The sequence below is a fragment of the Lepisma saccharinum genome, chromosome 8, assembly GCF_977018435.1.
Source record: "Lepisma saccharinum chromosome 8, izLepSacc3.1, whole genome shotgun sequence".
In the NCBI taxonomy this organism is placed as follows: domain Eukaryota; kingdom Metazoa; phylum Arthropoda; class Insecta; order Zygentoma; family Lepismatidae; genus Lepisma; species Lepisma saccharinum.
The window spans coordinates 57,292,277-57,306,465 of NC_139236.1; the positions used below are offsets into that span (position 1 = coordinate 57,292,277).

Here is a 14,189-nt window from a genome sequence, read left to right on the forward strand (position 1 = left end):
GCAACTGACTTAGACAAGTTGCTACCAAGATCCCCTTTCACGGAATCTCCTTCAATCTAGCTCTTTTACTATCCTTTGTAACTTCGAAAACCCACATCGCTCTCAACCAATGATCGTTTATTGTTCTTTAGTGACTCCCCTGTATACACTCATCTTAGCTTCCGCACCTAATAGAAATTTATGGGCTGAAATTGTTCATTAGACTTCAACTGAACACGATGGGGTGACGTCAGATAGAGGAATGTTTCTCTCAAGAGTATTGTTATTATAATTTTGACAGTTTTATGCAATTAATATTCTGCAGATGCGTTAACTTTCGCTGAACTGTTCTTAATAGCCTTCATTTTTAATAAAACTCCAAAGCTATAGATTTATGTAAATCTGTAATGTATACGTCACGCGCAAAATTTCCGAACACAAATAGGCGTCTGATAGATCCATCTCTATGTATATCATTTTAGCAAGTAAGGAATATTTTATGGTAAATACAGTCCAATATGCAGTGCTTTAGTAACTTTTCCACACAATATGTATATGTAAGTACTTATTTTGAACTGTTTGCACACGCTTGTGCATAAAATGTGCAGAGTCGCATTCGCATTATAGCTAACAATGTTTCTTTTTTTCACGAGTAAGATTTCAGTTACGAAATTGTCTTTGTATAGTGCATTACTTAACTCTGAAACGTCTATGTGCTCTTCTTTCAGGAAAAATAATGATGTTCCTTTTGCGACATACGAGCTTCGTATTGTTCTTGGCGTGTTGGAGAATTGTCAGTTCACTGCACGGAATAAATTACGACGATATTGTTGACAGTGATTACTGCAGCGTCTTTTGTGACGGCCTTACCCAAACTTTGTGCCAATATCCGGTGAGAATCGTTCCAGTCGTAGTCCAGAAAAGCTCAAATGCCAATTTCAGAACTGTTTCAGAATGACTGCTCTTTCTCCATCCTGAAATTGTTGCAACCAAAGATCAATTAAAGTTTTAATTTCCTTCCTTTTCTGCAATGGGGCGTACAGTTATCTAAATTTTAATATGTATACATTTCGCATTTAGAAAGAGTCATGTCTGCAAATGCCTAACTCATTCGAATTGTTTTCCTTATATAGTCCTAAATAACCTTCGAATGCAATACACATTTATCATAAGTGTGGGTGATTTAAAACTTAGGCCAACAATACTACCATTATATTCGTGGTACATGCTTTTTTGTCATTTTACGTCATTTCCTGCCTTTCCATGCTAATCTTAATGATGAGAGTGAATGATGATGGGATGACATTGAGTAACACACATCATTCCAGGTGGAGATTCGAACCGAGAATCATTGACTACGAGGTTGTAAACCTTTCACTCAATCCCTTCACTATATTTGATCACGAAATTTTTAAAATTTCAATTTCAAAACTTTGAAAATGTCGTTACAAAATTCTATTTCTGTCCATGCTGGAAAATGTTATTCAAAATTTAGTGGTAAGGAGCAAAATTTCTTGTATAGCCCAGTCGGTAGGTCATCTGACTGCTGTGCACGATTTCTTGATTGGTTGCTCAGGAAGGGACTTCCCTGTAGATAACCCTGCAATTGCCAGTATTCTTTATCTATTTATTTATTTTTGTTTATTTCTTTCAGAGCGGAGTAGAAGATTGCCTGGGACCACCAGGCAGGATTGGAAATTACTTAAGCAATGTGATACTTAAACTGCATAATAAGATAAGGAACTTTGTGGCCTCTGGAAACGTGACCGGTTTGCCTCAAGCGTCAAACATGGCCGCTTTGGTAAGACAAAGGCATCGATAGAATTGTGTGCAAGCCAGCAACATCATTGCATAAATAATATTTTCCAAAAATTTGTGGGTTCAAAGTCCGCCATCGTTTGAAAGTCATTGATCGATTTCACTCAAACGCAATACGATATTAGTCATTGGGCGTATCTAATTGCTACGAGTCTCAGCTTAAAACCCCTAAATTTCCTACGAATATCGAGGTCACAACATTGGTGACATGACCGCTCTTCACAGACCACAACTCATCCTCAACTACACACAAAAAGTATATCACATGAAATACTTATAGCTCGACTGATGTCCCAAGACAACTGAAATTTTCTTTTCTAGTCTCGGAAATGTAGTGTAGGGAGATATTCGAAAATATCAGCAAATTTACAGCATTCACAACGTAAGGAAAATGGGTTTCTCGTCCATCATCTTCAAAGAATTTGACCTATTTCTCTCAAATGAACAGCTTTTCTTATTTTGAGTTTTTCTTTTTCTTTTTTGTTTAAACTCCACTTTATGCACAAAAAGGCTAATCGGGTAAATATGAATTCCAGGTTGTTCGGGAAAAGCACTTAAGTCGAAGAATGCACAAGCTTACAGGAGATACTTTTCCTGTTTATCCTTATAACTGTGTGTGTGTGTGCGCGCAACACGCAACACGTATAATTCTCATTTCAGCTACAGGACAGAGAAGTGACGTCATCGATGCGCCTGCGCTCACGGAAAAAAGGGCTCCGTCTCGTTTTTGCATTTAAAAGGAAGCCTGTTAAATTTTAGCGGTAAAATGTAAATGTTGTCAATTCTGCGGTGACTTCTGTTGTCTGTTGACACACAAATATATCTTTACTGAAGACATTTTGAACGCCCCTCGTATATTCGTGCTCTACTGCTTGAGATCGTTGCTGACTGAGGTTTAGATTCCACCACGACTATATCTACAATGGCGTACTCTATTAGCTAATTTACATTATGTTGTTAAAAATGCATGCATAATTAATATTTTAATATTACTTTTAGCAACGATGTTTCTTTCTTTCTTTCTATTTAAGAGGGGTTCCGGGTTCGAATCCCGGGCTGGGCTGGATGTTTCTGAGTGTCTATTCATCAATTTCATCATAACATCACTCATACCCATCTTCGCAAATTAGCCAAAAGTGGCACAAAAAAGCGAATTAAAAATAAAACAAATCAACCAATCTTTATATTTAAGTTATTACATAGCTTTTGCACCCTTTGACGTATCCGTGAATGTAGCCACGCTATTGTGGAGAGGCAAATGTTTCATGTTCAACTTGTAAACACACATCTTCGGAGCAAGGCCGCGCATAACTGTAGAGAAGGGGGGAAAGCGAGTGTGCGGAGCGAAGCAGTTTACGCTGCTGCAAAGGCTGGTAGCTGCAGTCCCTTTTTCCCCCTTCATGCAATCCCATCCCCCTCGCTCGTGTTCACTAATCGAGTCATCTCGGGTCTACTTGCGTAGAGACTTGCTTCGTTCGCTCGCTCCAGATTCCCCGGACAGAGTATAGACTTTCTGTGCATGAAGTGGACTTTGAAAAACAAACTTCTTTTTACATTTCATGCGGTTAGGATACCAAAATGCATATTCAATTTTTCTATTAAGTCTTGCCATGCTTCGTTCAGAAAAACATTTTTTAAAATTTACGGAGAAAGTTTTAGACACGAAATTTACATTGTGTGATAATTCACGAAAAATCCTCATTTTTAGAATTTTGGGAATACTTATCCCTTGGAGACCAAGATGACATCCGGTTCCCCCATATATATTTCGAGCTAACCAATTTATTCTATGTCTGTTCTCCTTCGAAACTAATTTATATCTTTCATCTCCTATCCAAAAGAAAGCTTCCTTACTTTTTCTAATTTGAAATGAGGAATGCTATTTTCAAGCAGTTTGCCACAATATGAGGGCACAATTTCCCTTTCCAAAGGGGCAAACTTTTCCTTTTTGGACCAATTTTTTCCTTCATCTAAGCAAATCATAAGAATAATAATTAGTAGTAGTAGTAGTAGCAGCATTATTAGTGGTGGTGGTGAAAGCAGTAGTAGTAGTAGTTAAGTATTCCGTTGGTCCATGTTCGTTTGAATAAAAAATATTTTTTAAAAATTTCAAATTTCAGTTTCGTCACTTCCTGGCCAGATGTTCCAGGTTTGAATCGTGGTCAGGAATCCATTTAAAAATCGTTAATCCTCATCGTTACTATTTATCCAAAGATGCATAAAAGCAACGTACAATAAACTTAAAGGAGCAGAAACAAGTAGGAATAACAAAATAAATAAATAAAACAACATAAAAATGTGGATATTCAATTAGCATAAACTGTAGTAATGTATAGTCAGATGACCTTAAAATTTCCCTGAAATTGTGGTATTTTTCATAGAATTTCCCTTTTGGCTAATATTTCGGTCCAAATTTCCCTGCAAAAGGGAAATTTCCCTTCATGTGGCAACACTGTTTTCAAGGCGGGGGGTGGTCGACGCCCATAGTTGACAGTTACTCATTTCAAAAAGTAACTAGAGTGCGCGTCAAATCTCCTGCATATGGCGATAGCCAATAGCAGCGAACCGCAGCGGTGCCATGTCGAAATCTCACACGGAAAAGAGACAGCGTGGTTGAGCGGAATAGGCAACGCCGCACGTCTGTGATTCGCTAGTGCTGTTCAGTCGTTCAAGGCCATATGCAGGAGATTTGACGCGCACCCTAGTTACAGTTATCGTTGCATGAAATAAGTAACTGATAATTGTAGCTGCGTTACAAGTAACTCGTTACTTCCGACCACCCATATTTAATGCATTAACTCGTGTTATCTTAAGAATATTTCATCCTTAGAATATTTCTTACGTTCTAGGAATGGGACGACGAATTGGAATACATCGCCCAGCGGTGGGCTGTTCAGTGCCAGGGAAACTTGCACGACGATTGCAGGAAATCTCAAGGTAAGACCTATGTTCTTCTCTATAACACACATATATACGTAGCTTCGTGTAAAACCGTCGTAAAAATATGATTTTTTTGTGATTGAAGCTTGTTTGTGTGGAAATATCTCAGCCACATATAATGGTACTATCAGCTGTGGAACAGCCACAATTAGTTATTAATTATGATGTTCCAATCTCGGAAATGATCAGTCCAAAGGTCATGAAATGCATATCAAAATGATGGCCGTGGAAAAATTAAATTTCCTTATTTCATTCTTTCACACTGTGCGAATTGAAAACGACAGAGAGAGTTATCTTAACCGGTTCCCGCGCAATTCACATCGTTGTTATAAGAACGCACGTAGCTTTGTTGCCAAGCGTTGCCGCTTGCCCTTTAAACTCTGCGTCCAAGCAGCTTTGACACGGAAAATGAGCCGAAACAATGAGTTGTGGAAAGGAAAGCATTGTGGAGATACCGAAATTTTCTTTGTCACTTCTGTGTTTACATTCCTGCCATGAATTATTGCCTGAACTCCCACATAGCCATAATAATTCTTAAGTGCATTCTATCCAGACAGTGGGTTTCTCACAAGTTCGCGTGTTTGTTCGTACGCACAGTATTGAGTGATGGCGGTTCTGTGAAGTGATTTTTTTGTTGCATGAAAATGGCAAGACGGTAATATCATAGTGGTGCACAAGAAATGATAGTCAGTGCCAAGAGATATTCCGACCAGGAGAAACGAATGGGTGCATCTCACGACATAAACCAAGGTGTCAAGTGCACGGCGGATGGAGTGTTTGGGGGTTACGTCAGCACAGTGAAAAAGGTATGTAAAGAAAAAGGGAACAACAAAAATTTGCATCGACCCAATATTTTACTAGTTTTTAGTCCTTCTGTCTCTCTTAATGAGCCCACAGCGCCTTGCTTATTACAAGAGTTGCAGCTGTGAAACAGACCAAAACATAAAAGCAATATTTCAGGTGGAAAGTATAGCAACACGTTAAATGCTGAAACCACCACCACTACTCGACACGATGATTAAGTGAATATTGCGAGATAAACACAATTTACGTGTGTTTTTGCTCGAAATATATTTTAAAATGTTAGTTGGTGTGAAGGCTTCAAATGCGCAATTTCTTATGAAATCGCTGTACACAGCAGGTGCGTTATTATTGTATGCAGAGAAGACTGGATCTCTCATCGAACATCCTTGCACTCAATATATCTGTTTAAATGTCCGACATAAAATAATACTGGGAAAATGACGTTCATATAACGCTGAGTGGAGTTGTTTTATCTCTATTTAAGTCCACTTTATGCACAGGTAGGCTAATCGGGACTGGACTTACAGTTTAAAATGGGATCCGAACCACTATGTACCTCCACCGGGTATCGAAGGAGAAGACGTTCATATGAAGTTAACAGCTAGAAGAAATGCCCCCCCCCAAAAAAAAAAACCCTGCAGTACTCCATTTGCAATATGAGAAATATTTCATTCATTGTTTTATGCTGCGACAATACTTTGGATTGGCTCGACGGAAAGCACTTGAGCGATTCTCGTAGCGAAGTGCAGCGAAACGGCAACGCTGTAGAAGTCGCTTGCAGCCCGCGGAGTCTGATATTGGCCGCACCCGGCCTACGTCATGCACCCGTTTATCATATTAGGAGTGCGAAAGAATAATTAATATCTGGAACCATATTTCAAGTACACACGCCAAACTTCTGGAATTTGATCAAATACGTTATATCAAGAGTTTTTTTTGCAATTTCATTGAATTTGTAATTATGCACCTCAAGTTTGCACGTTTCCCTAAAATGCCAATTTTTGAAGTATCTAGTAAAATTATGCATTTGATTTTTTCTACAGAGGTGCAAAAATAATCAAACTTCAAGTACACAAAATCTCAATATTATATGTACCGTCGATTATGAGCTGTATGGTGTTAAGTTCGTAAAAATTGGAAGAAAAAACTACACTTTTCAGTGATTTTTTTTATTATAGTAAGAAAACAAAGTTAAGATTAATTTTCAGATAACGCTTATAAAAAAGTAGATACTTGAAGCTTTCCAATGAGGTATATTTGACTTTTTTCCTCACACGGAGTACAATTTTACAAGCGCGTAAACCGAGGGCTCAATATTCTTGTCACGGATAGCAGAGAAAAAGAACTGTTTGTAGCCTTTGATACAGTACCACGACAGCTACTAGGGTCAGCGTTACAGAAAATAGGAGCCTCAGAAAAATTAGTAAGAAGAATACGAAGTGTCTACAAGACAGTTAAAGGAATAGTGAGAATAGGAGGGGAGAAATCAAAAGAATTTAACATGAACAAAGGAGTTAAACAAGGCCCTTACTATTTATAATACTAATGGATCAAATACATAAACAAATTAGAAGAAGAACACGAAAATGTAAGGTTGGAAATAGGAAACTGAAACCAGTTTATGTACAATCACTTCTGTATGCTGATGACATAGCATTAATAACATCAACAAAACAGGAACTACAAAATACAGTAATAGAATGGGCCAGCTCAATACAAGATAGAGTAATGATAGTGAACCCAAAGAAGAGTAAAGTAATGCATATATCAAAGCATGGAAATGAAGAGAGATTGGAAATAAAATGGCAAGGAGAACAGCTAGAACAAATGAATAGATATTAATATTTGGGAACAATAATAACAGCCGATGGAAAAGTAGAAGAAGAAATAAATAGCAGGGTTCAAATTACAAATATAATATATTACCAAATAAGTAATACAATAGTAGGGAAATAGGAGGTACAAGAAAATACTAAATTAAGGATTTACAAAACCATAATTATACCAACAATGCTCTATGGCATAGAAAGCTTAACGCTCCAAAATAAGTATAAAAGTAGATTAAGAGCAACAGAAATGAAATACCTCAGAAGAGTCGTAGGAAAAATCAGACGAGATAGAATCAGGAACGCTAAAATCAGGTAACAGCTACAAGTAGAATCAATTGAAGAGATAATAGAGAGAAGAACACTGGGCTGGTATGGCCATGTCATGAGAATGGGAGAAGATAGAAAACCGAAACAAGTAATGGAAGCGAGACCAGAAGGAAGGAGAGGAAGAGGAAGACCTCGGATAGAATGGGAACAACACCTGTCGGAGATGGTTACTAAAAGAGGGAAGGCACTAATGGAAGTTAAAAGAATGGCACAAGATAGGAAGAGTTTTAGCAGATGGCTGAAGGACCCCGACGCCTAACAGCACGAAGGGTAAGAAGAAGTAAGTAAGTAAGTAAGTAATTAAGTATTAAAGTTGTAAATTCCATACCTTCTTAAAATATTTTTTTCCAATGCCTAAAAAGATCATAAAATAATTAATTTTCATATCTAAACAGATAGCAGATTAATTCTAGAATGTTCGAATTTCGTGCATGGCACAGATATTGTACGCGTAGATGTTGCGCTCCTGCTTCACAAATGGAAGCAATGGCTGCTGCTTAATACGTGCTACCATGCTATAGCACGTTACTCAATTTACTGAAATGAAAAGAAAGAAAGGGACACATTTCATAGATTGAAGAAGTTTAATAAAACACTGAAGTGAAATGAAACTTCTCACGTCAAGAGGCTCAAAAATTTGCAGCGCAGTAGTACAATAAGCCGGGTTCACCAACCGAAAATGAGGCTCGGTGAGGCTCGCCTTAATGGATTTCTCTCGTAAGGCATGAGCCTCATTTTCTCGCAGTGTTGCCAACACCTTACTCGAAAAAATCACCAAGGTTTTTTTTTGGGTCTAATCTAACCTAAAGCAAGGAGCTGGCAACCTTGGTTGAGGCTTGCCTTGCAGCGTTGCCAACATCTTACTCGAAAAAATCACCAAGGTTTTTATCTTGGTCTAACCTAACCTAAAGCAAGGAGCTGGCAATACTGCTTGAGGCTTGCCTTGCAGTATTGCCAACATTTTACTCGAAAAGTCACCAAGGTTTTTATTTTGGTCTAACCTAACCTAAAGCAAGGAGCTGGCAACTTTGCTTGAGGCTTGTCTTACAGTGCATAAAGCAATTTGCCAACCTACTGGTACTTTTGCCATAGCCTTTTACAAAAAAAAAAGAGAGAGGGAAGAGTTAAACAACCGACAGTGTTGCCAACACCTACCTACAGCCCTTTTTTCTTACTTGGCAAGGGCTACCTTGCTTGAGGCTTAGCCAATTTATATACTGGCGTAACATACACACACTGGGCAAGGAGAGCCGGCAACAAATATATACTGCCGTAAAAGAGAGAGAGGGATGGATGGATGGCAACACAGTATGCGTGTGCGTGTGTGTGTATAATATGTAGCATTATTAACTAGATTGTGTTGGCAACCCACCTACAACTAAAAAAAAAAATAGAGATGCCAATGTTGCTGTAAGATAAGGAGGGAGAGATCTATCGTGACCTTTGTAAACCTCTCTCGGGGGGAAACACGATGTGTTATACACACGTGCGCGCGCTGGCGCCTCTTATTATTTTCCGTATTGTGAGGCAAACAAACAAATAAATAATTGTTGTTTTTTAGGATGCCTGGCCCCTATAACCTCGCCAGGGTGCGTGGTGCCCAACCAAAAAAGTAAAAGGTTCTAACGGCTGCGGTTGTAGATAACCGCACCTCTGTAGGGTTTCACGTGTTTTTTTTTTTTCCCCAAACTTCCATGAAACCCTACAGAGGACCTCCGTAATGCATGCAACGTGTACTAACGACTCTAGTGTTATTTGATGTAATATTTTGGATATAGAGTTTTATTGTGTGATAGATAAAAATAATTATGTTTATTATAATATTTTTTTGATGAAGATGGAGAATGTATGTGTGTGTTACAAATAAAGTTGCATGCTTATTTTTTTTTTTAGTGTGTTTGTATGTGTATGTGTTTTTGATGTTCGACAGCATCTGAAACGATAAAAAAAAGAATTTTATTGTTAATTTTCTCATGTAAAAACAACAACAACAAAATTTTTGTGCAAAAATTTCTGATTGTCTCGTGCTATAGTGCAAAAAAGATATTGTAACTGATAACTGATGAAATTGATATTGTAACTGATCTTGAACTAGTGAAATTTTCGTATTGTGCCATTGAAACTGATTGTGCTAGTACAAAAATTCCTTATTGTGCAAGAAAAAATGTTAAAAACTTGTTAAAACTGCTCTGTGACCCTCTCGTTCTTCACGTCGTGGACGAAGGACTTCTCGGCGACCAGGATCACACTGCATACGGTGTCCTCGGGCAACGGACTGTTGAACTCGCAGACGACCTTGATGTTGGTGCGATCGTTGACCACCACCTGCTTCCTCTTCGTGGTATTGATGACGGACATGGGTCTGTGGGTTATGAATTCGCTGGGCGTGTAGTACATGTCCACGTTTCCCTCGGTCACGCGTTTGAAAGAGGTGTAAGCTTCGTAAAGTTTTAGGTAATCGTTTTTGGTCATGTCGAGGTTGTAATTCTCGCGCGGGAACACTTCGTTTCTTCCATTTTTCAGATAAACGTTCTTGATCTTGCAGTCGTCGAATTTGCTGGAATTTTTTTCCTGATTCTTATCGCGCCCGGTCTGAAAGAGCACCACGATGAAATCTGGCATGTCGAACTGTATGTTGTTGAACTGCGTCGTCACGTCGAATTCCATGTGACTTCCCGACGCCACCTTCTGCACGCACTGGTAACCGTGAAAGTGAATCGGCACCTGCGGACTCTTCAAGATCTCCGCTTTGTACTTGAGGGCGTAGTTTGTTTCGTATTCCACGATCGGCATTCTCAACTCCATGCTCCGGATGACGCACTTGGCTGCTTCGGGTAATGTGTTGGCTATCGGCGTGCCTTCGGCGTTCAAGTTGGTGTATCGCATCAGCGCGTCGTTGTCGTTGGCTGCTCTTCGAAAAGTGACGCGCAATCCTCCCTTCCACATGATCTCTTTGTAGTCCGAGAAGAATCCCGGCAGCAGACGCATGGGAAAAAGCACTGTGTGACTTGTCGTCGATATTTTCGTCCCTGCTTCGAATCCTCCTGCTTGATAGTACGCTGCGTCTGTTTTGGATAATTTCAATGTTCCCACTGCCGTCGACGTGATGCCTGGATAATCGATTCTGTCGATGACGGTGTTGTGTTTCCTCACCTCCACCTGCGAGAACAGATGAGGCACGAAGTTGTCCACGAGTATCAAATTTGCATTGGGCGGAAACGCGTCTCCGCTTTCCTTCTTCACCACGTCGAATTGAAGGTAGAGGTCCGCTCTGTGAGGATGAACGAACCCGTCCCCTACGTCCACGTCGTATTCGATCTCCCTGTTCGCTTCGTTGAGATTGGCGAACGTGCGACGGTTCGGAGGAAAAGATTGCAATTCGTAACTTTCGATTTGTTCCATTTTCACTATGCGTGTTATTTATTATACGTTGATCTCCACGATGGCCGTCGTAGTGGCACCTGCGAAATCCACCACCTCTCCTTTCTCGTTCGTCACCACCAACTCTATGTCGTCTATGCGGTTGCGACATACTGGAAAATAGATCGGCGAAGAGGGCGTGTAGATGATCGGTTCCATGAATTCGGAACTTGGTTTGAACGTGGCGATGATTCCCGTCTGCTTGTGACTTCCCAGCAACTCCCCGTCCGAAGATTTAGTGATCATTCCTTCTGCCACGTTACAGTGAACGTTCAGAGTCTCTATGGCCAGAAATTTAGGAATGTTTGCTGCCGTGTGCTTGATGCCAGCTTCGAGTTTTGTGCTGTTCTCGAAACCTAAAAGTTCACCCATGGTACCCAGATCCACGGTCTCCGTCGCCGACACGATTTCCACTCTGTGCGTGACCGAATTTTGAGAAAAGTACGTGCCTTTGGGTAACTGAGCTTGCAAAGTGGAAAGATTGTATTGGCCTGGCGTGACGACGATGTGTTCGCTTCCGACGCTAATTTTGTTGTTGTGCTGCGTGACGTTAGGTATGAGGTACATGCTGTAGAATGCACGCAGAGCTACGGATTTAGGATAGACGATGTCGTCGTGCAGCGTGAGTTTCAAGATTGAAGATTCGCTCGTGAGATGGAACACGCCCATCGTGTTTAAGATTCCACAATGCTTTCTGAAAATGTTCCACCGACGGGTTATTTATTTTAGACATGTATGCGAGAACGGAAAGGCATAGGTGGCCGCAGTTAACATCGGTGAAACCTTGGATGCGTTTGTCATTGTAGTAGAGGTTGGCAACACTGAGATACTTCACCAACCTGGCAGGTGGTGTGCCACCGAACGAATCGAAAACAAATGCATTGTTATCGTCAATTTTGAGGTAGCATATCCAATGTGTACCAGGATTTTTGTAACTGTCCAGGTTGACCACGCCATACTCTTTTTTCTTCACAGCAGAGGGTAGAGAATCGGACATGAAAACACCCCTGAAGTTCTTTATTCCCAACAGTTCGATCAGAGATTCAATATCGAAGTTGGACAGGGCTTCTTCTTTTTTTTATATTTCTTCAAAGCATCGAGGTTGCTTTTTTGTTTTTTGGTTATACCTTTCCCCTTCTTCTCCATAGCCAGGTTGTGACGTTTCTGTTCTTCCAATTCTGCCTTGTTCTTCTTTGAGTCGATGACGGTTTTCGCGATGGCGGCGCTACCGCCGGCCAAACTTCCAACGGCCCCCAATGCTGCCAGGATGGCTGCGATGCTGAATATGAAACCTCCGATCTTTTGCTGTTTCCGCGAACGTTGCAAGCGTCTCAATTGAGGTGTGCTGAGAAGTAATTTCATTCCGTGTCCTTTCGTCAAGCAAGAACGTTTCTTCTCGCGTTGTTTCTTGGTGAGTAACCCATCGAGGGCACCTAGATTTTTCAGATTGGAGTATGGTATCTGGTACACGACACCCTTGGGCTTCATGTTGATGCTTTATATGTTATCTTCACGGTATGTTATTTATATATATGTTCTGAGATTTTTTTGTTTTGTGTAATTTTTTTTCGGTATGTTATTTATATATAAATGTTCTGAGATTTTTTTTGTTCTGTGTATTTTTTTTCAAGGATATACTCCGCGCAGAGCCGTTACACAAATTCTATTACGTGCTTTGTTTTCTTACCAAGAAGTTCTTTTGTACCCTTGTACACGATTCGAGTTTTGTTCTCGATTAAAATAGCTAGCTTCTCGTCGGATAACATGTTAGCGTATCGATCTGGTAAAAATAGACTGTATTGTGCGTTGAGCAACAGACGCGCCTTGGGACCATACTGGGTAGAAACAATTGAACCGGAAGTTATCGTGTAAGGTTTGTCCACTTCCAATTCCTGAATTTTTACATATTCGACTGATGAATTTAGCATTTGTTTTAATGCTTGGGCGTCTAGTGATTGTTTACTCATTTTTTTTTATAAGATGACAAACACAACTGGAGTTTTTTTTTTTTTTTTACGTAGTGTTATTTATATACCGAAGAAATTTTTTTCACGGTTCGAGAAATTTTTTTTATTTCTACACACCCCATCCAAATTTTTGTTTCGTGTTCATGGCGATGGTGGTGCCCAGTGCTGCAACTCTTTCTCCCAGCGAAGCGTCTCTGCTAACGAATCTTTCGAAAGCTGCGTGCTCTAACTTTCTGTCTGCTTCGTGACGTGCATCCAGATCGGTGCGAGTGGTGTTGTAGGCGATGTCGTGATCTTTGCATGCGGCGTCCAACGGATTCACACCCTTGTCTCCTCTCTCCAATCTTTTCTCGAGTTTGGTACCCGGTCCGCAGTACTGGTAGCCGGGTAAATGCATCTCGAAAGGTAACTTGTTGATGATGTCGTTCACGAGTCCCTTTCCTTCGGCCACGTTCCAGAATCTCGGAGGCAGCGTGTTGATAATTTTGATGAGGTAACCTATGCCCTTGTCGTCGTTCACGATGAAGTTGGAAAGTTTGGTGCTGATCATGTCCACGATGCCAACCTTCTCGTTGTAGAAATTACGATTGCCTGCATTCTCCTCTCCTGCAATAACCAACAACCTGTCTATGAGCTTGCGCACGTCGTCCACCCACACAAACTCTTTGGGCAGGGTGTTGTAGAGTTTGACGCCGCTGCCTGTTTTCACCTGGTTCCATATGGGCTTGATGAGATTCCTGTACTTCTCGCCGCTGCTGGATTTGACCCTATTCTGCGTAGCGTCGTTGTTTTGGTATAAGGCATCCGTCATGATCAAAATTTCCTTGTAACTCTGGTAATCTTCGTCGGTGTAATCTTTCGGCTGCTTTTTGGCAACGAGTTCCCACAGTCCCACCGTACCCGGATACCTGGTCCAACTATCCTTCTCGCCTAAATTAACTTTAATATCGTTGCCTTCGAAGCTCACCTTCGATTTTCCAATCTTCCAAACCACACCGCCGCCTTCGTTGCTCTCCATGCTCGGATACAATCCGAACACTTCATCCTTGTCGAATTTCCCCGTGCTCAGGTAGTCTCGTGCCAAAGGTCCCAACTCGATCTTATC

The 14,189-nt window shown here is 40.5% G+C and overlaps 1 protein-coding gene across 4 annotated transcripts in view; it reads left to right on the forward strand.

Moving 5' to 3' along the window:
• The first annotated feature begins 246 nt into the window (after positions 1 to 246).
• Positions 247 to 14,189, forward strand: part of LOC145991484 (venom allergen 5-like) — a 51,742-nt gene continuing 37,799 nt past the window's right edge. The window contains exons 1-4 of one of the 4 annotated variants that reach the window (XM_083127496.1): positions 247 to 464; positions 708 to 871; positions 1,634 to 1,780; positions 4,647 to 4,734. In XM_083127496.1, the coding sequence (XP_082983622.1) occupies positions 446 to 464; positions 708 to 871; positions 1,634 to 1,780; positions 4,647 to 4,734 (418 nt within the window). In that variant the 5' untranslated portion in view covers positions 247 to 445. Of the gene's footprint in view, positions 537 to 707; positions 872 to 1,633; positions 1,781 to 4,646; positions 4,735 to 14,189 lie in introns of all 4 variants that reach the window. The other 3 variants (XM_083127497.1, XM_083127498.1, XM_083127499.1) reach the window with 3 other exon arrangements.